The 23201-nt window shown below is 41.6% G+C and overlaps 1 protein-coding gene across 2 annotated transcripts in view; it reads left to right on the forward strand.

Moving 5' to 3' along the window:
* Window positions 1-23201, forward strand: part of RBPMS (RNA binding protein, mRNA processing factor) — a 206485-nt gene that overhangs the window by 107501 nt on the left and 75783 nt on the right. For both annotated transcript variants that reach the window (XM_004383383.2, XM_004383382.2), the window contains exon 5: window positions 16335-16485. In XM_004383383.2, coding sequence (XP_004383440.1) covers window positions 16335-16485 — 151 coding nt within the window. The remainder of the gene's footprint in view (window positions 1-16334; window positions 16486-23201) is intronic.

Genomic DNA, 23201 nt, shown 5'->3' on the forward strand with positions numbered 1-23201 from the left:
TGTATAAATGGTAGAATGTTTCTATTCCTTCTTTTTCAGAAACAAAAGTATAGAGTTGGGAGAAAGTTTTGAAATTGTTGCATGTGTTAGATTTTTCTTTCCTTTCCCCAAGTGTCAATCATTGTTTTTATTTATATGTATAAGGTGCAGCTTTTTCTTTAAGTCACCTGCACAGTGTTGTCTCTGAATGAGCTGTGTTCACCCTCCTAACAGTGATGCAGTGTTTGTATTTGGCCTACCAGTGCATCGTTTTAAGGCTTGAGTGTAACAGTTGTTTTCACAGACTTCTAGGGGAAACATGCATATGTTTCTCTTAGTGTCTCTCTAATCTAACCGAGTGCCATACACTACCTATAGAAGATAAAGGGAAATATGTTTTGAGCCTGGTGAGACTTCAGAATATCTCTAAGGATATATTTACCTCTTTGTTTCTGAAGGGAATGACATATCGATCAATAATAATTCTCAGGAAACAATTCCTAAGTTCCTATTTATAACTTTAACTTTTTAAAGGTGTAATGGTCAGTTCTTTCAACTTTATTCCCTTTTACATTGCTGAAAGATTTGTGGCCCACAGGAGAATTCCTTTCCTTGTGGCCAAAATGGTCTTTGAAAGTAGTAGTTGGTAGCTGCCACCAAGTTGTCCCCAACTCATGACAACTCCATGCACCAAGGTTGCAGATGGGACCATTGTGATCCGTAGGGTTTTCACTGGCCAATTTTCAGAGGCAGATCACCAAGCCTTTCTTCCTAGTCTGTCTTAATCTGGATTTTCCACGGAAGCCTGTTCAGCATAATAGCAACTCACAGGACTCCACTGAAAAGACAGATGGTGGCTGAGCATGAGATGCATTGGCTGGGAATCAAACCTGGGTCTTCCACATGAAGGTCCAGAATTCTACCACTGAACCACCAATGCCTCTTGAAAACAGTAGAAGGCTTTTTATTCTTAGCCCTCTTTATAAAATGTTTTAAAAGATAACAGCATACTGAACCCATTGCCATTGAGTCGATTCTGACTCAGAGCACCCCTACAGAACAGAGTAGAACTGCCCCATAGGGTTTCCAGGGAGCGGCTGGTGGTTTTGAACTGCCGACCTTTTTCTTAGCAGCCAAGCTCTTAACCACTGCCCCACCAGTGCTCCAAATAAAAATGACAAATAACAACTTGTTGGTGAAGATAGGAAGAAATTGGAATCCTCTTACATTGTTGGTGGGTTTGTAAAATGGTACAGCTACATTGAAAAACAGTTTGGCAGTTCTTCAATGAAGTTAAACATAGAGTTACCATATTACCTAGCAATTCCACTCCTAGGTATCTACTCAAGAGAATTCAAAACATATGTCCACCCAAAAACTTGTACATGAATGTTCATAGCATTATTCCTAATAGCCAAAAAGTGGAATCAACCCAAATGTCCATCAAATGATAAAAACCCATTAAAAAAACACATTACCATTGAGTCGATTTTCACTTGTAGTGATCCTATAGGACCACGTAGAACAGCCCCATAGGGTTTCCAAGGAGCAGCTGGTGGATTCAGACTGCTTACCTTTTGGTTAGCAGCCAGTCTCTTAACCACTGTGCCACCAGGGCTCCAATTGATTGAAGACAAAAAGACCAAACTCACCGATGATGAGTTGATTCCAACTCATAGCGACCCTATAGGACAGAGTAGGACTGCCCCATAGAGTTCCCAAGGAGCACTTGGTGGATTCGAACTGCCAGCCTTTTAGTTAGCAGCCGTAGCTTTAACCACTACACCACCAGAATTTCCCAGTTGATAAAGGATTAACAAAATGTAGTACATGCATACAATGGACTACTATTTGGCAATAAGCAAAGAAGTACCGATGTGTCCTACAACATGGATGAACCTTAAAGACATTATTCTAAGTAAAAGAAGCCAGTGACAAAAGACCTCATGTTCTATGATTCCCTTTAAATGATATATCCAGAATAAATAGGCAAATCCTTAGAGACTTTTAAGTAAATTAATGCTTGCAAGGATCAGGGGGTGAGCGAGGAATGAGGAGTGACTGCTAATGGTATGGGGTTTTATTGGGGATGGATGATTAAAATATTCTAAAATTTGTGGTAATGGTGTACAGCTCTAAATATACTAAATATCATTGAACCGTACACTTCATTAAAATAGTGAATTTTCTGGTATGTGAATTATAATATAAAGCTTTCATTAAAATATTTTTAAAATGAAAACATTGAATTTTCAAGTAAATCAACATTAAAACCGGAAAACCAAACCCATTGCCCTTGAGTCAAATCCGACTCACATTGACCCCACAGGACAGAGCGGAACTGCCCTATAGGGTTTCAAAGGCTGTAAATCTTTACAGAGCGGATTGCCACGTCTTTTTCCCACAGAGTGGCTTGTGGGTTCAAACCCTCAGCTTTTCAGTTAGCAGGCGAGCACTTATCCACTGCGCCTCCAGGGCTCCAAACCAACATTGAATAAGTTAAATAGAAACTTGGGTCATAAAATAGACTTCAGTGTTTGGTAACTTAGCAAGAAGGGACTCAAATACATGTTTTGTGGTTGAATGAAAGTAATCTTATGCCACTTCCAACCTCTGAATGTTTTGCCTATATCTTCCCCACATACTATATGACTGGAAATCTTTTGAATACAACAAGTACAGAAACAGGTAATAGGAATCATTCTGTCACCTGATTTATTTATTAGTTTCTTCTATTCAACGGGAGAGGAAATTAGTGTTGGAGCACAGTTTCTTATCAAAGAAGTCAAGAAATTGCTGGAAATCCAGATAGTTTACTAAAGCCCACCCAAATTATGATCTCAATAAATTAGAATATCTGTGCCTTACAAAATCCCCACACTATCAGCACACTATACTGAGTATTTTCTGAGTATAATTTAGCTATTTCTGAGAATTGAGTTAGTCCTTCCTTCCCTGTGAATACATTTAACGTACCACGTTTACAGAAATCTGCCCTGTTGATTCAACTTTCAAGACTTAATAATTTTTAATAACTTGGAATGAAATCACTTCTCACTCCATCACCCAGTCCCACTATATTATCTGTGATTTCTTATGCGTTGTAGGGTAATAATCACTACCTTTAAAACGAGAAATAGAAACAAAAAGTTACCGTAACTTAGACTTAGTGAATAATGGATAGGCCAGCAGTGGGTATCAGGTAGATCATCTACCATTTGGTGGAGTTCTGATTCTTGGAGGATCTAACAGCAGGTTATGAAGCAGCCCTGGAAATTTACTGGGGTCTCAGTGCCTGGGAAGATCTGAAGATGCATTTTGGAACTCCAGTCCTCAGAGGATCTGGGTGGAATTTAGAGTCAGAAACCAAGATAACAAGGAGCGATGGGGAGGGAAGAAGATAAAACAAGATCCAGGTACTGCAATTAGATGACAGGGTCAGAGAGGGATAAGTAGAAAATTTGACCTTGACTTAAGCTCCTATCCTCAGGTTCTTATTATTTCCTGGATGAAAGATGTGACTTCCGGGGACCCCATATGTGGAAATTAGAGGGTTCTCAAGGCTGAAGAGGAGCTAAGCAGATTCTTACAAAAGAAAATACACTGAGATCTTATTGTGCTGTGTGTATAGTTTCTGGTGACAAGTTCTTCTCGTTCTATTGATACAAAGGCAGAATGAATTAGTCCCTATCACTTAAGCAAAGCAAAGAGCACTTCTCTCCTTCAGTTTAGACAGCTGATGAGGCAGGGACTTCTGGATCCCCACATATCCTAAAGAAGACTTGAGCATGGAGAAAGGGACAGTAAGTAGCTTATTCGAATCACCCAGGGAACTCCTAAGATGAAGTTGAATCTTATGAAATTGCTGCTACTTTAGTGTTTTTATCATACCCCTCCCCCCAAAAAAATAGTAATTTCGTCTGGTTCAATACATACTCCTCAGATCCACTCAGTCGGAATGGGACGTGTGTGAAATTCTAGGAGATTGTGATAGAAAGTGACCTTCACTTTTAAAGAAGTAAGCAACCTGTGGCTGTCTCCCCTAGGAGAGCAGAGTCCATTGACAGTGGAATGAGAGGTAGGTGGTCTGTTACCCTCCAGTAAAGAGGCAATTTCCTATGGTTCACCCTAATAAAGCAGTTTCCTTGGCATTTGAATTTGCCCATATTGGAATTTTGCAAGACTTTTAGCCAAGGACTCTCCAGGAAGATCCAGGCATCAAGTACAACTCAGCCTGCAGAATACTGCTCCCCACTCCACTCGGGCTAGGAACTTCCCTGACCATTTATAGTAGTGTTGATTACAGCTCTTTTATCTCCAATTATCTTTACACCCTCCCTTGTTTTTAAAAATAATTTCAACATCTTAAATCAAATACATAAAAAATTTAATACAGTAAACAATATTAAAAACCTTTTGTTACTTAAAAGTTTCAATATCTCAGGAAGTCACAGCACGTGGCGGCGGGCATTGTTAAAACTCTGGTCATAAAACTTAGTGCTGTTCATAAATAGATGAACAGAAAGAAGGATGGGTTGATGAATCAACTTTAACTTATAAAATGGTAGACAGTTTTACATGCTATGAATATATGAATAGACAGGTAGATAAAATAAAATGCCAAGAAGGATGGGGAGGGACTCCTGAGTTGAATACAAACAAACAAATGAGTGTAAATGTATTTTACAGGAATAACATAACCACACTGAAGGTGGGAAAACTAACCCACACAATTCGTCAATACCTCATATTGAGTATATAGCTTTAGGCTAAAGACGAAGAGAACTGCAAATGTCTATTGAACTGTAGTTACTAGGTTTGTTCTGTAGTGGTATTGGTTAGGAATTCTGAAACTACTTAATGTGTAAATGGATAATGAGAGCCAGGGTTCTTACTGTCAGATCAGAAGTTACAGATATGGAAAGGAGAAGCTTAGAATGAACCCTATGGTGTTGGATTGTAACTGGAGCTATCAGTATGAACTCATGGTTTTTTAATATATCTAAATAGATGTAGAGCAGTAGAGATAGATGTGAGAGTGTGGTGTTTTATGTACAAATCTGGGATAATTTGACCACCAAAAAAATAATGATAGTAATGGATTATATACCATAGAGTAAAATAATCTGTGAGTTGATACCATGTGAATGAATGGAGGAGAAGGGAAAGGTCTTACAAGATACTTATTAAAAAGAGAAAAAAATAGGAACAGCAGTGGAGAAACTTGGCAAGTGATCAAAGTTAATATCACTAGTAATGGACAAAAATGACGTCATATTCCTGATGTGATGCCACTGAGGACACAATGTCTCTTCTGTGATGTTCCTGCCCAAAATGCACAACCGAATTTAATCAAGATGGAAAAATGAGATAACCCCAACTTGAGGGACATTCTAAAAAATCAACAACCTGTACTCTTCAAAAATGCCAAGGCCATGGAAGTCAAGGATGGAGGCGCTATTCCAGATTAAAGGGGACCGAAGAGATGACAGCTGAATGCTGTGTGTAAGCATGGATTCCATCGTGGATCAGGGGAACAAAGAGATGTCTTATTTTCTTTTTTTTTTTTTTAAGGAAATCAAACTGAAGTATGTGGTGGTAGAGGGGCATCATGCTTGCAGCTTACTCTGAAACAGCTCAGGAAAACAATTGTGTATTTTACACACACATAAATAAGGGGAAGAAACAGAAGAATGATAAAGCTAATATAGTAAAAAAAAAAAAAAAAAGCTAACATTTGGGGAATCTGGGTGAAGGGTATATAGGAATTATTTGTACTATTCCTGAAGCTTTTCTGTAAGTCTGTAATGATCTTGAAATTAAGTTTTTAAAAAGGGAAACAATACACAGAAAACACCAGCATAGCTGGCTTAGTGTTACGCTCTGGCTCTTCCAATCCTACGGGGAAATCCTTTATTTCGGTGCCCCATTTTTGTTTTTTAAGTCTATATTGAACTTTATAAATTGTACACATTTGTAATAAATTCAAACAATACAAAATTGTACAGAATGGAAGTTCCCCTTCACCACCACCACCAAGGTTGCCGCTATTAATGGGATGATTGTCGCTTTATAAACTTTTCTGGGCTTACATAGACAGATGTGTTCATAAACACATACATACGTATACAGTCCTTCCTCCCCCAAACAAGATTACGAAACATTGTCGAACAGCTTTTTTTTTTTTCGTTTAAATACTAATAAGGCCGTGGACGTCTTTCTCGGGATATATAGCTCTGCCTCACTCTTATTTTCTCTAAATGAATGATTCCATTGACTCTAAAACTAGTTGTCAAGGACTCATAGCCTGGCTTACTTAATGGTAGAGCTGTTTCTAAGGACGCTACGGTAGCTGATAGCTCACTGAATTGAAGGGTGTACCAAGTCACCAAGATTCCATTGGGCATCACTGGAGACCTTTTCTCTAGAGAGAGACTATTAAGGTGACTCTGCTCCAGGCACCTTCAGTTTCTTTTTCTCTCCATTCAAGGTTCAAATACCCAGGAGAGAAAATGTGTTTGGTCAGTGTGGGCAATGTTTGCCCTTAAACTGTCAGCCCTAGGAGCATAGACATTGGCCCCTGAGGGCCTTTCCCAGAAAAGAAGAAAGAACAGGACAGCCATCCCGGCCAATTTCTACCAAAGCCCTCTTTCCTGGATTTTTCTTGGCTGCTGTAATTGCTTTGGAGCCCTGGTGGCGCAGTGGTTAAGACCTACAGCTACTAACCAAAATGTTGACAGTTCGAATCCACCAGCCGCTCCTTGGAAACTCTATGGAGCAGTTCTCCTCTGTCCTGTAGGGTCGCTGTGAGTTGGAATCAACAGCAACTGGTTTGGTTTTTTTGGTTTTTTGGTAATTGCTTCATGCCTGGTCTGTTCCAGTCTCTGCCGTTGAGTCCAGCTTTCCTGCCACCACTAGAGTTATACTGAATGCAGTGGTTCTCAAGTGGCGTTCCTGGACCAACAGCATCACCTGGGAACTTGTTAGAAATGCAGATTTTCACATCCCATCCCACACCAACTGAAGCAGAAGTTCTGGAGGTGGGGTCCAGCCATCTGTGTTTAGCAAGCCCTCCAGGTGATTCTGGTACACACCGACATTTGAGGTCCATGGCTCTGCTACATAGATCTGATCGTATTATGTCTCCAGCTTAAAAGCTTTTAATGGCTCAGCTCTGCACACAGTCCAGAGTTCTCACTCAGGGCACGACATGTCCTCATGATCTCACTCCCGCCTGCTTGTCCAGCCATGTCTTCCACTCTCCCCTGCAACACATACACTGCACACACACCCTTCTCCACATCCTGTCACACAGAACTTTGCTGAGCCCTTTCCTGGACTGCCACCTGGTGACCTTGTGCCCTTCCATCACTTCCTCTGTGATGCAGTGCCTAGCTCGCCAGGCACTTTGCCTTGACCGTGTTTCCCATGGTGCCCTCAGCATCACATTTATCCCTTCATACTCTAATCATTAGTTTACCTGTACTTCCCCCCACCAGAGTGGGAGCTCTGCGCTCCTTGAGGCAGGGACTTCATTTCATTCATCTTTGTGTCTCTGGCATCTAGCAAAAAGTTATGTACTCAGTTAAAATTACTATTTTTGTTTTTATTTTTTATTATGAAAACTTCAAACATACGCAAAAGTTGAGAGTACAGTATAATAAATACCCATTTACCCATCACCACAGTTTACCAACTTAACGTTTTGCCACATTCGCTTTATCTGTTTTTTTCTAAGTATTTTAAGTAAATACATGATGTTATATTGTGACGTTTTGTAACTGTGTATTTTACATTCAGTACTAAAAACTAAAGACATTTCCTTACATTACCATAATATCATGGAGTCACCAGGTGGCAAAAATGGTTAAACGCCAGACTACTAACTGAAACACTGGCGGTTTGAACCCACCCTGTGGCATCTCGGAAGACAGGCCTGGTGATCTGCTTCTTAAAGGTCACAGGCTTGAAAACTCTATGGAGCAGCCCTAGTCTGCACACATGGGTTCACCATGAGTCAACGGTGACTAACACAAACCACCACCACTATGATATCATTGTCACACCTAATAAAACTGACATTATTTCTCAAGTTATCACATAATACCCAACCTATATTTGGCTTTTTCTGTTTTTCCCCAAAAGGTCTTTTACATCTGATCTGTTCCAATTAAAGACCACACATAGCATATGATGATAGGCCTCTAAGTATTTGAATCATCCTAGAATAGTCCCTCTCCCTTTTTTTTCTTTTATATTTATTTATTTTGGGTATTCAAATAATATACTACTAATATTTACCTCCACTCATGTGGGATAACATTTATCCGGTACCAGTGGGACTTCTGAAGCAAAGTTGGAATGATGTTGTGCTTTTCTGTTCAGAATAATCCAGTCTCCTTTTACATGATCCTAAACCCGTGATTTCAAGCTCATACATCACTCACCACCAGCCAGTGTGCTCAAGAAGCCAATATCACAACAGACAGAGAAACAGAAAACCTACTTAGCATCTGGGCTTTGTGGCATATTCAGTTACCAGCTTCTCCATTTTATCTCCTTAAAGTCACTAAAAGAGCTATAATTCATACACAGTGACTTTCTATATTCTGGTAGAATTGGGTCTTCGGGATTTGATAATTTCCTTTCACCGTACCCATTTCCTTGTGTTTCATTATATACTAGCTCTTCCCTTATCTTTCTAGGACTCCAGCCTTTGATACAGATTATAGAGCAATAAAATGGCATTTTAAAGTTCTCCATGAGTTGCTAATGAGGCAGCGGTGGTTCAGTGGTAGAATCCTTTCCTTTGATACCTGAGAGCTGAGTTCGATTTCCAGCCAGGGCACCTTGTGGACAGCCACCACCTGTCTGTCAGTGGTGATTTATGTGTTACTGTGATGTTGAACAGGTTTCAGTGGAACTTCCAGACCAAGATAAACTAGAAAGAAAAGTCTGGTGATCTACTTCTAATATCAGCTGGTGAAAACCCTGTGGATCACAATGGTCCAGTCTGCAGTCAATCATGGGGATGGCGTAGGACCAGGCAACTTTTTATTATCTTGTAAGAGAAAGAAAAAATGAATATTTTTTTTTTTCTCAGCAGAGGTCAGGAAGTAATAACTAGCCTTCTTTGAGTTTAGAGTATTATAATGTATAAATAGAGAATTTAATTTTCCTTAGGAGTCTCTAATAGCTCTCTGTGTGAAACTTTGGTGATCCCACACCTGAGATGATAGGCATTGCAAAGGTTGTTGAATAAAACAGTTCCTGAGGGTTGAGTCACCTGCAGAGAGGAGAAAGGTGGGGTAGGAGTTGGAGCTGATGGAGAGGGGGGCTACATTATTAGAAACTGGGGAGATTTGCCTGTCTAAGGCCACAGAGGAGGGTTCGTAAAGGAAGAAATGCCATAAGGTGTTTTTTAAAATAAACCTCTTTATGGCCCAGGAAAGAAAACTGTGTAAGCACAGGCATTAGGGATTTGAAACTGCCCTGGTGTCCTCCAGAATACTAGTCCACTAAGGATACATAATTTGTCAGCAGTATCTTTTTATCTCCCAGAGTTTATACTCTGGGTAGGGAGTTCAGCCTCTACAGATCAGATTGAACCTGGGTTGCTTTGCATAATGGTTAAGGTTATGGGTCAGCTTGGCTAGGCCACAATTCTGAGTGGTTTGGCAGATATTATGTAATCATTCTCTTTTGTGATCTGATATGAGTAGCCAGTCAGTTGAAAGGGGAGTTTCCTTGGAGGTGTGGCCTGCATCCCGTATATATGGACGTTCTGGCAAAGCTCACCCTCCCTTGATCTTGCATCCAACTTGTCATCCTCTGACCTCTGGTTCTTGGGATGTGAGCCACTAGCCTGCTGTCTGATCTGCAGATTTTGGGATTCACCAGTTCCTGCAGCCCCTGGCCAGCATCCTGCTGTCTGACCTGCTGATTTTGGGTTCATCAGTCCCTGCAACCACGTAAGTCAGGTGAAGCCTCCAGCCTGACCCCTGACCCATGGATTTGGGACTTGCCAGCCTCCACAACAGTGTGAGCCATTTCCTTGAAATAAATCTGTCTGTATATATGTGTTATATATATATATACACATACTTCACTGATTTTGCTTCTCTGGAGAATCTAGCCTAAGATATTTGGTACTGAAAGTGTTTCTAGAAGAACAAAATCGTAAGGATGAATTTTCTGAATTGGTTTGCAAGTTTGGCTCGTCTTAAAGGTGCTGATGACTCTATCTCCAGTAGTAAAGACAGCACTGCTAATCCGTGGCGTGAGGTGACAGTAGAAATATGCAAAATACCACCACCACAGGATCAAATATTTGTGATAGACAAGGCTCTGGTGATTACATATTTGATACTTTTCTACAATTTTGTCAGAATGGGAAGTATAAGGAAGCTGATTGATTGGTCCTACTTTCACTAGACAAAGTTGTGAAAGAAAGGGATGAGCTCAAAGCTTCAGAGTCACAGCTCAAGTGCCGCATACAAGACCGGAAGTTGACACTTGTGCCCTGAAAGAAAGCCTTATTCCTTGTAGTAACGGAGCTAATATTGCCCAAAACCCAAACCCAGTGTCTTATTGTAAGAGTGGCTAAATTACAACACCAGTGAATTCCCAACCTCAAATCGTGTCTGAAGTTAAAATGAGGGCATTGATTGAGAAGAACTGGGATCCTGAAACTTGGGATGGAGACATATAGGCAGATAATCAGGAAGCTGGGGATGTTAAGCCCCTAAATTCCATTGTGTGAACCACCCTCTTAATCCCATCTGCAGAGATTACTCCATCTTTGTCTGCTAAGCCATCGGCCCCAGTAAAACTATTATCCCTTCCACCCCCATCTGATGAGATTAACCCAGCTGTGCCTGAAGAGTCTTTGTCTGAAATATTGCTTGGGGCATCACCTGCAGCAGATGCCTTACAAGACACTGCTGGATGTCCCCAGGACCCATCCTCACCAGCCATTTTTGCTTCTAGACCTACAGCTAGACGTAAGCGCCAGTGAGTCTCAAGAGGTGAAGTACAAAGTGTGACCCCGGAGGAGGTACGCTACACCCCAAAAGAACTGCTTGATTTTCCTAATATATACAAGCAGAAACCTGGGGAATAGGTGTCAAAATAACTATTAAGGCTGTGGGATAGTGATGCAAGGAACATAAAGTTGGATCAGCTGAGTTTATCTATATGGGCCCTTTAAGCACGGATTCTTTATTCAGTGTTTCAACTCAAGAGGTTAGAAAAGGATCTGATAGTTTATTCGGTTGGTTCACTGAGGCATGGATAAAGCAATGGCTGTCACTAAATCAAGTTGAAATGCCAGACCTGCCTTGGTATACTGTGAAAGAAGGTATCCAAAGGCTTAGGGAGATTGGCATATTAGAGTGTATTTATCAGGCTGGACCCACAGGCCTACCCATGGGGTGCCCAGAGGATACACCTTTTACCACAACAGTGAAGAACAAATTTGTGAAGGGAGCCCCAGCGTCCTTGAAGACTGCTGTGATTGCTATTTTGTGTAAACCAGGTTTGACCATGGGAACTGCCCTAACTGAATTAAGACATCTAACTACAGTGGGGCTGATTGGACCCCATGGTGGTAGGGGCAAAGTGGCTGTACTTAATCACCAAAGACAAAGTAGGCATGGTTACCGTAATGGACAGAAGAATCAAAGCAGTAATCAGAATAATCTGACTAGTATGGACTTGTGGCATTGGCTACTTAGTCATGGGGTCCCTGATAGTGAAGTAGATGAGAAATTTACTAAATATTTACTTGACCTGTACAAGTGGAAGCATTCTAGGTCAAGTGGACAGTAGAATAGGGAGTCACAGCACCTCTGTCAGTTACCAGACTTGAGCCAGTTGGCAGACCCACAACACCTTGAATGAAGGGGAAGTTGAGAAACCTTGAAGAACGACCTCTACTACATTGCCAAAAATTTATCCCGGTAATCTTCCTCCCAGCCTTCCCCAAAGAGATCTGTGGTCTTTTATGAGAGTGACTGTACACTGGGGAAAAGGAAATAATCAGACTTTGGGGATTACTAGACACTGGCTCTGAACTGACACTAATGCCAGGAGACCCAAAACGTCACTGTGGCCCACCAGTCAGAGTTGGACCTCCCTGAAAGATCATGGCGAAGAGCAATCCTCCCAGTGGGCAGAACATTGAGCAGTGCACCTGCTTATTCATTTTGCTTGGAAGGATGGATGGCCAGATGTGCAATTGTATACTGATTCATGGGCTGTGGCCAGTGGTTTGACTGGATGGTCAGGGACTTAGAAGGAACATGATTGGAAAATTGGTGACAAAGAAGTATGAGGAAGAGGCATGTGCATAGACCTCTCTGAATGGGCCAAAGAAGTGAAGATATTTGTGTCTCATGTGAATGCTCTCCAAAGGGTGACCTTGGCAGAGGAGGATTTTAACAATCAAGTGGATAGGATGATGCATTCTGTGGAAACCAGCCATCCTCTTCCCCCAGCCACTCCCATCATTGCCCAGTGGGCTCATGAACAAAGCAGCTATGGTGGCAAGGATGAAGATAGTGCATGGACTCAGCAACATAGACTTCTACTCAGCAACGCCGACTTTGCTACAGCCACTGCTGAGTGTTCAGTCTGCCAGCAGCAGAGGCCAACCCTGCATCCCTGATACATTGGACTACTTTCATAATGGAAAGGGCAGCGTTTTGTTCGTACTGGGACAGACACTTACTCTGGATAAGGATTTGCCTTCCCTGCATGCAATGCTTCTGCCAAAACTACCGTCCTTGGACTTACAGAATGCCTTATCCACCGTCATGGTATCCCACACAGCATTGCCTCGGATCAAGGAACTCACTTCACAGCAATTAAAGTGTGGCAGTGGACGTATGCTCATGGAATTTATGGTCTTAACATGTTCTCCATCATCCTGAAGCAGATTGACAGAACGATGGAATGGCCTTCTAAAGACACAATTACGGTGCCAGCTAGGTGGCAGTGCTTTGCAGGGTTGTGGCAGCATTCTCCAGGAGGCTGTATGTGCTCTAAACCCAGCGTCCAGTATATGGTGCTGTTTCTCCCATAGCCAGGATTCTTGGATCCAGGAATCAAGAGGTGGAAGTGGGAGTGACACCACTCACTATTACCCCTAGTGACCCACTTGCAAGGTTTTTGCTTCTGGTCCCTGCAACACTATAGTCTGTGGGTTGAGAGGTGTTAGTTCCAAAGGGAGGAATGCTCCCACCTGGAGACACATCACTGAGTCCACTGAACTGGAAGTTAAGAATGCCACCCTGCCACTTTGGGCTCCTCATGCCTCTGGATCAAGAGGGAAAGGAAGGGAGTTACCATATTGGCTGGTGTGATTGATCCTGATACCAAGGGGAAATCACATTGATATTACATAATGAAGGCAAAGAAGAGTATTTCTGGAATATAGGTGGTTCTTCAGGCCGTCGCTTAGTACTACCATCCCCTCCCCTGTGATAAAAGTCAGTGGAAAACTATGTTTTAGGCCATCTTGAAGAGATTGTTGGCTGTCATTGTAGCAGTCAGATAGAGTGCTTGTAAGTAACTATTCTCAGATAATATCATAATCATATTAGAAACTGTCCTTTCTAGTCAACATGTAATAGGACACCATATACATTTGGAAGAGAAAGATTTTCTGTTTGTGATAAGAAGAGTTTTGGTGAATTACAAACAACAGAGGAAAAAGTTGATTTGAAAAGGCACAGATTCCAATTCCTTTGACTTGGCAGTTATCTTATCCTGACAGCAATTTATGTGAAGTCACTGTGCACAGAGAGTAAGTGTAGTCGGCTTTAATTAAAAGCGCAAGCTTTGGTGTTTTTTGTTTGTTTCTGTTTGTTTGTTTTTGATTTCTTTTATTGTTTTTCATGTCTTTGTCTTATCTTTCTCTTTTTTTTCTCTTCTTCATTGCCGAGTTCTCCGTTCTCCTACCCCTCTCTGCCTCCTCTTCACCACCCTTTAACATTTAAAATGTTTTAGGCTTGGCTAATCCCTCTGGACAGAAACTTAGCTGAGCAGGATATTGATTACCAAATATGGCATTGCTGCTAAAGATGTCAGAGGAATGTGGCTTGTGTTCTAAGCCTCTGGCCTCTGAATAAGCTGCCAAACAAATTAGGTCATTTAAAGGATGCTGGAACTTTGATTTGAAACACTATGGTGGTGTTATTTTAGCTCTAAGGGAGGTGGAGCATGGGAAGGGGGGCTGGAGGTGGGGGATCCAGCATGTTTTAGGATGTGAGCCACCAGCCCAGGTTGTGTAAGAGGCAGGCACTGTGTGGGGAGCCTTGGATGACTCTGGAACACCACTGGGAGACCTGAGACAGAGAATTCCTTTACCAGAGGCCTGAGGCTCCAGAGGACTCCAGACAGGTCCCAGGATGCTCTGCTCATGCCAACTCCAGTGGCCTGGGCTGCTGTGCTCAAGGAGATGTGGGCTCTGGGTATAGGAGCTTCACACAGGAAGGCTGGTTGAGTTGAATGCCAGGCAAGACAACCTGAAATTAATGGAGCCTTGGGTTTTGATCTGACTACAGAAGTCCTTACACCACATACCTTGAAGTGACAGCCAGGGACTATGCGTGTCTCAGCAGACCACAGTTTTTCAGGTCCATATTTGGAAATACTTATTCTCTTGTGATACTAGCTTTGATAGGGTGAAATGCTCTTAAGTGGAAGGGGATGGAAGCAAATGCAAAAAAAAAAAAAAAATGCAGCTTTGTTCTTTTTCCTTATATACGTTTTTGGCAAGGTAATACTGAGCTTTCCTGAACTAACAATAAAAAACAGACCAGGAAAAGATAAGTTTTGTTTGTTTGCTTGTTTTTTTAGGTTTCGCAAAATTGACACACCTCTTCAGTGGATTCCTTTTTCTTCTTTTATCTTGCCCCGTTTGTCACCTTCAGTTGGTTTCTTCCCCTAAAGAATGAAAAAACCAGGCTCATGAAATAATTCTGTCCACTCTGGGATGTCTGTGGGTCAGGGCTCTGTGCCTTTTCTTGTATCTCCGCCAGGACCTCGCTTCCCTTCCCCTCGCCTGCCCCCACTTCCGCTCACTGACATTGCCTCCAGTCACAGGCACTTCCTCATGTCTTTGGAGCCCAGCCTGTGACGTTTACAGCCCTTCATCCTGGTCTAGAGAATTAGGAATTCTTACTCATTTCTTATGGAAATTGCAGTTGTTTTCCTTCAAGCTAATAAAGGAGAAGAAAAGGGGGCTCTGGGGCCCACAGGCTCAGACTTGTACATTCGAACACTGAATGGAGCACTCATGTTCTGAGCATCCTCATTTTCAGGACCGCGTCACATTCCAGAACACACCATACGGACAAGCACAGGACCTCAGTCTTATTTTGGATGTACTTTCCTGCACTATTCTGGGATGTGTGTGTGTTTTTGACACTATTGTTGGGAGCCAGAATCCATGGCACTGAACCTAGATAGCATGAGGTCCTTTGTTATGCTCGGTAATGAAGGCATTCTTTAATGGGAGCGTTCCTAGGTAAGCTCGTCTTACCCTGAAGCTTGTGTTTTATCGTGTTTGTCATTTTTTAAAATATGTTTTCAGTAAACTGTGATAATAGGCAAAGAGTAATTGAAATTACTTTCTTCTGTTGGCCAATATAGTCATTTGTCTCTCTTTGTAGCTAATAAGTCAACCATAATCAAAATCGGGGCTTTACCAACTGAAGATATTCAGATTTTATACAAATTTATAAGCCAACTAGAATCAAATGATACTAGTTATATTGAAATCCTAAAATAGTATAATTCCTGTCTTCTGATTAACACCGAGCACTTGTATCACCCCTGTGGAAACTCACCAAGTGGAAAAGGATGGGAGTTTCTCCCTCCATTTATAGGTGATGAAACTGATGCATATAGAAGAATGACATTTGTTGGTTTTAAACTTAAGTTGGAACATTGGTCAGAGCTGAGGCCTCTTAAGATGTTAGGTGTTAGACTTTCTAGTATTGTCCAGGATTTTCCATTAATTCTTCCGTTCTTGATGATAGCCATTAATTGAAGTTTTCATCTCCCCTGGGAATGTGTAGGTCCAAATATTGAAACTTGAACTGGAAAGCTTTTGTCCAAGAAGAAAAGGAAAAACCACATAACAAAATGTTTTAATTCAGTAAATGACATCCCCTAACCCTGTAGTGCTGTTGGGTTACCGGTTTCCGCGTGTTCTGTGTCAGTCGTGAGAGCGCTTGCTGACCTCTTTTTCATACAGACCAGGGTTTACTGGTGTGTTTATTTTGTCACCGTTCCGGTTTAACTCTAAGGAAATGAAAACATCTTCCATTTGTTCTTTATTTCCAAAGGGCATCCGCTTCGATCCTGAAATTCCGCAAACACTACGACTAGAGTTTGCTAAGGCAAACACGAAGATGGCCAAGAACAAACTCGTAGGGACTCCAAACCCCAGTACTCCTCTGCCCAACACTGTACCTCAGTTCATTGCCAGAGAGCCGTGTAAGTTGATCTACTTTTCATTTTGGGAAAATGAAAATAAATAAATAAAGGAGTAAGTAAGAATTGTTTGTATGCTGCATGTGAAATTACACCATGGGACACGGAGCTAGCTGAGTCTCACTTTACGTTTGTGTGAAGAGCCCGCCTATTCTTGCCGATGGAGCTCCAAGTACGGCAATCTTGTTGGTTCTTGAGCAGAAGTGTACCTTCAGAACTTCGTTTGATGTGCTTTCGATTTCCCCAAGGTGATCTTGATCTTATTGTGGGGATGTCTTTGTTTACCCTGGGGTGTAAACCCCTCTTTATTCCTCCCATCCTTGGACAGGAGAGCTGGTTCTCAGCATTCAGTTCACTCCATTTGTTCCAGGACAGCAGTTTTCCAGGAAAAATTAGGATATTACAAGTGAAATAAGCCGATCTTAAGAAGTTGGTTCTAATTTTGAGGACATTTTAGCCATAACTCTATGGGGAAAAGTAAACACACGTGAAGAATTTATATAATAGAATGATCAGTTCTAGAAAACTAATACCAGTAAACCTTTAAGGAAATTTGGGACTTCCTGTTTTAAATGGATTGGGTAAGGACACTGGCTAATTGCTGAACAAGTCTTTTATTTCACCTTAAATGAGCTTATTCCCTTAACGTCCAGACTACAATTTCTGCGTTGATTGAATAACTTGGAAAGGTTGTCTTAATTTTCTCTCTCAAGCTCAGTCAGCGGCAGAAGTGAGGCGTGAGATAGGACTTAAACTTTTCCTTTCATCGCAGAGTTGTATGTGATTGAATACAGCAGGAAGTGCAAGGAAGCCCAAGTGACCTGCTGTTACTGGGAATATTTCTGTCCTGTCTTTCTTGATCTTCTTTCCAAACCACATGATCTTCTTCCTGCTTTCCCTGACAATGTGTTTCAAGTCTCCTTATTGGAATTGAAGGGCACATGGGTTCCTTTCTTTCCCCATGTCCTGCGCATGTCAGATTTAATCAGTTTTTGTGAAACTTAGTCATTCTGTAGCTTAGTCACTCTTGAGAAAGCTGCTGCTTGTCAGTGGAAACTAATAGATAAAAGAATAGATTCTTCCCCTGTGTGCTCTAAACTAAATTTTTCTATGAGGCCAGTAAGTCATAATATAGAAAAAAAAATTTTTTTTGTTCTTCCATGTTCTGGGAAACTTGAAACCTTTGTTTATTTGGGAAGGAAATCTAAACAAAAGTTTCATCTTATGGCATAGTCACAGTGCATCATTCTGTATCCCTATAGTATCTGGCTCAGTGCTTTGTATATTGTATATATTAAATAAATATTTACTACAGAGAGTGGATGGGTGGATAAATTAAGAGTTGAGTTTGGCTATTAGCAGCGTTATCCCATTTTATACAGCTCTTCGTTTCTCTCCTGAAATTTCTTCTCTCTTGATCAAAGTATCAGAAAAAAGTGTTCCCACTTTTTAGAAAAGATTACCTGGAGTAACTCTTGGCTTTTCTAGTGAATTTGCCTTCCTCAGGTCTCAGATGACTTTGAAAAGATTAATTCAGACGGAAAGTGTAATACTAGGAATACTTAATCCTTGCAGTTCTTTGCTGGATGTTTTTCTTTCAGGGAACTCAGAAACTCTTTCTGAATCTGTTACAACAGCCCTGTGAGATAGGTAGCCTGGGAAGTGACAGCCAGTTCACAGCGAGGTACGCCAAAGCTGCAGGAATGCGCAAACTGGCCATCCACAAACCCGACTCTGGCCCACCCTGCCCACCTCCCTTCCCTGTGTACAGAACTGCTCAGAAATGGTCAGATCGTTGCCATGGCAGGGTCAAAACTTGCTAGGCTGCTCATAGCAAAACATACTTGAAGTTAAAAAAAAAAAAAAATCCAGACAGTCAGCAGTGTATTCTTAAGATAGTAAAAGCATGATTTGTCTTAATATAGCTCCTTTGTACAACACAGGGGCCTTGGTGAGCAGCAACTCCACTGTGACTCAGTTGACCTTGTCATCCATTGCTGTTCCCTCTGGGCGTGACCTTCATGTGCAGAACCATTGCTTTCCTGGACGCACAGTGCAGGCTAACAACACTGCGGTTCTGTACTGACAAACCCAAGAGCAGTGTACCCGTCATTGGTTTTCAGGGTGGTCAGGTGTGGACTAGGATGGAGTCATAGGACTTCATGTTTGGAAACCCTGAAGGTTTCTCTGTTCTTTCCTCCCTCCAGTGGAATTGATGGTCATGAGAGAGTTGGCACTTGTTGTAAGTGGCTTTTATTTCTTTTTTTTTTTTTTTAATGTTTTTAAATGGTAGTAGCTGAAAAGCATCCATTGCCATCATTAAGGAAACAATGTTCTACGATTCAGTTATGTAACAAACATTTATTTTGCTTCTTAATAAATACCTTTGAACTTAAATGAGCACCTAGTGTGCTAGACACTGGGGCCAGAGAACTTGGCTCTACATAAAAGAGATGCCTTGCAGCTTAGTCCAGATTGGCCCGAAATCTACTCTGTGCCAAGCCTTGCAAGTGAAGAAACCAGATATCCCAGCTTTCTGCAAAAGATAGCAGCTTGCAGACAAGGGCCTTGAAAGGTGTCAGTGAGTGTTCCGGTTCCGCCAATTATTTCCAAACTTTATGACCTTAAGGAAAACATTTAACCTTGCTGTGCTTTTGTTCCCCCAGCTGTAAAAAGGGAATAGTACCTTCTTCACATGATTGTTATGAAAGTTAAATAAAATCACAAGCTTGTATCAAGGATTAAATGGGTGTGATATGTGCAGAAAAACCAAATCAAACCCATTGCCAGCAAGTCAATTCTGATTCATAGCCACCCTATAGGACAGAGTAGGGTTTCCAAGGAGCTAACCAACTGCCAGCCTTTTGATTAGCAGCCGAAGGCTTAACCACTGACCCACCAGGGCCCCAAATATATGCAGAATGCTAGGTAAATATAACATACAGTCTTAATTTTTAGAAAGTACTGGGTTGCTTTTTGTAATAGTTAAAAGCAAATATTAATCCTGAGATGTTGTCACTGTGTGACTATAGCCAATGGTCTTTGCAAATTTGGAGAAATTTTTATTAATAGGATAATTAATTTGAGCTTCTCTTTCCCTTACCTAAAGACCTTGTAAAGGAGTTAAGCATAAAGTGGCAAAATTGTATGTAAGGAAGATGGAAAAAACTCTGAGAAAGCAGGAAGTAACAGTGTGGACAATTTATAAAGTATGTAAACATCTCCTATACTGTGCATTTGGTTGTACAGGAAGGTAGTATTCTGTAGTGTAAGAATTCCACTTTAGAGATGAAAACAGACTGAGGTTTGAATCCAGGACATGTCCCTACCTCTCAGAGTTTTGTTTTCTTCATCTGTAAAATGATAACGTTTGTGTCAGACACTCTGCCAAGCATATTATGTGAATTTTCTCATTTGATTTTCAATATCCATAATTTACAGTTGAAGAAACCTAGGTCTAGGAAGGTGTAGTATTTCTCTTGGGGTTGCACAGTCGTCCAGTGACAGAGCCTGGATTTAAATTCTGGTTCCTTACTTAATAGTTTTGTGGCCTTGGTCTCGTTACCTCTCTGTGTCTCACTCAGCTTTCTCGTCTACAAAATGGTACCTTCCCATAGGATTGTGAGGATTCAATCCAATGAAGTATGTAAACGTTCAGAAGAGTGCCACATAGTGCCTCTTGATACGTGTGTGATGCCGTGTATGTTTGTGTGCCTTTTGATCTCCGTAGTTGTGAAACCTATAGTTTCTCTGCCTTTGTATACTCTGCACCTGTTGTTGTTGGTTGCCATTGAGTCGACTGCAACTCACGGCGACTCTGTGGTGCAGAGTAGAACTGCTCCAAAGGGTTTTCAAGCCTGTGATCTTTCGGAAGCAGATCTCCAGGCCTGTCTCCCGTGGCGGCTCTGGGTGGGTTTGAACCGCCAACCTTCCAGCTAGTAGTGGAGCACATTACCATTTGTGACACCCAGGGGGTCCTTAGCATCTAAGCCCCTTGCCATCAAGTCGATTCTGACTCTTAGTGACCCTATAGGACAGAGTAGAACTGCCCCATAGAGTTCCAAGGAGTGGCTGGTGGATTCAAACTGCTGACCTTTTGGTTCGCAGCCAAATGGTTAACCACTGTGCCACCAGGGCTCCGCTCAGCATCTAGCACCTAGAAACACGTTTGGATTTTTTTTTTTTAAGATGCCATAAAATTATTCCTACGCTTTTCCATTTGTTATACAATTGCCCTATTCCTAGCAAGCGTGGAGGAACGTGCCCTTCTGAAGACTTTTTTTTGTTAAGAGTGTTATTGAGGTATGATTGGCATACAGTAAAATGCATATATTTTAAGTGTGTAACTTGATTGGTTTTGTCATGATGCATATACAGAATTTAATCAAATAAATGCTATTGAGTTGTTGACACCGTTGGCAGCATACCTTGTTAGAATAGTGCCCTTAATGGTGGAGGCAGACAAAGCTTAGGAGAACTTCTACTCCGATTAGGCAGATCCTCCCCTTTCAATTCTGTTTTTATGGATCAAATATCAAAAGGCTCCTGAACTTTGCATCAATGCAGATTCCCACATTCCAAATCCAGGGATTCTGATCTGTGGATCTAGGCTAGGACTTAGGCACCGTAATGTTCAAAGCTCTTCAGGTGATTTTAATGCCCAGTCACGGTTGAGAATCACTAATTTAGAGCAAGGAATTTGAAAGTTCGATTCGTCTTCCTATCACACATTATTCTCCCTGCCTACCCCGCCCCATCCACGCAGGAACAAAAGCGTGCTTTATTAAATCGACACTCTTCAACACCTGGTGAGCACATAGCCGTTCGTTGAATAAGCAAACCACTTCCTTGTTTGCCTGCCACGCCACTGGAATTTCCCATTTATCCAATACTGACCAGCACCATCTGGAAGTGAATTCTCTCTCTTATGTCTAACGAGAGCCTGTAAAAGTTCGGGAATGCTTGCAAAGCACCTAGCAAGTACCCACCCAGGGACAATACTCAGCAAATACTAAATTTCTTACCCTTCACCTGTATGGGATGAGGGTGATGCCGGGCCTTGTCTGAAGCTCCCTTTGTCCATGCAACAGAGTCATGGTGCTTGCATTGTCCAGGGCAGCAGTGCACAGCATGTCACATTGGAAAGACAGTGGGCATCTGTCCAGTTCCCATCCCTGCTCTGAAAATATGATCACCAGTACGAGGTGGCTGTGCATGCCTCCTGCCCTTCTCTAGTAGGATCATTCAGAAAGACAGCTGGGTCTGAGGAAAACCTAGTCAAGCTGAGCTCTCCTCTAGCAGAGGGAGGGGAGGCAAGGAAAACACAAAAAGTACAGGCATCCTGTAGAGATGAGGGCAAGACTTCTATACCCTGAAAATCTGCATCCTTGGATTTTTGTGTTTTTTAGTTCTCATAATGTAAATAGCATTCTTTTTTTCTGATGACACATGCTTCTTAACCCACCCAACCCACTGCCATCAAGCCTATTCCAACTCATAGCGACCCTATAGGACAGAGTAGAACTTCCCCATAGGGTTTCCAAGTAGGGGCTGGTGGATTTGTGCTGCCGATTTTTTTGGTTAGCAGCCGAATGCTTAACCACTCTGCCACGAGGACCCCATGCTCCTTAGAGGATAGAAGATTTTCACAGTCGAGGCGAATATAAAGAAGAAAATAAGTCATCAAGTTCTACCATCTAAAGATAATCACTATTAACATTTTAGTGTATAGTCTTCCATGTCTTTTAATATGCATATAATAAAAATCTACCTCTGCTTTTCGAATTTTGAAATCATTAAGCTTACGCCATTATTTTTGGGACAAAGTTCTGATTAAATGGCATCTTAGGGCAAAAAATAATATTTGGACTCACAGCTCTTCGCCTGAGTCTCTGCACTGCCTACGCTGCAGGGCACAGTATTCATGGGGCACAGAAACCTTGCTAGAATTAGAGCAAAAGGAGTGACAGTAGACCTGCCTTTTGGGCTCGCTCTCTTTAACTCCTGGGCTGCTTGTATCCTGGTGGTTGATTGGAGGATCCATGGGCTTTACCAAATGGATGGGAAGACAGGAAACAAACATTTATTGAGCGACTACTCTATGACCTAAGAACTGTATGTGAAATACCCATTTTACAGCTAAGGTACTGAAACACAGAGAGTTTGAGTAACTTGCCCAAGGTCACATAGCCCATTTTAGACCTAAATGACTCTAAAACTCATTGCTCTTCAGACGGCCCCCACATGGCCTGCTTTATACCCCACCATAGGGTCGCTATGAGTCAGAATCGACTCAACGACAAGCGGCTTGGCTTGAGCTTGTGTGGTGCTATTTTTTTTTAAGGCATTCCTTGCGAGGTGCTTCCAGTCTGCTCAAGCTTTGAGGATGCACTGATCAAAACCACTAGAGGCCTGCATCGTATAAGGACAAGCTTTCAGGGCAAGTAACCACTTAGTGAAAATCCAGTTTCATTGTAACTCTAACTAACACATCAGATCTTGATGGCCAGGATGCATTAACTGTAAAATGTATCTTTAAATTGTTGACTAAGTTCAACTTCAGGGTAGTTTTTATTTACTTTCGGTATACTGCATTCCCTGAGTTGTTATTTTGGAAAGTAAAACGACCACTTTCAATGGTTGTAAGTATTTTATTTCGATAAATAAAGGCTCTATCAGCAGATATTGTGTCCCTCAAAAAGATATATTAAAGTCATAAT

The sequence above is a fragment of the Trichechus manatus genome, unplaced genomic scaffold (genome assembly GCF_000243295.1).
Source record: "Trichechus manatus latirostris isolate Lorelei unplaced genomic scaffold, TriManLat1.0 scaffold00109, whole genome shotgun sequence".
In the NCBI taxonomy this organism is placed as follows: domain Eukaryota; kingdom Metazoa; phylum Chordata; class Mammalia; order Sirenia; family Trichechidae; genus Trichechus; species Trichechus manatus.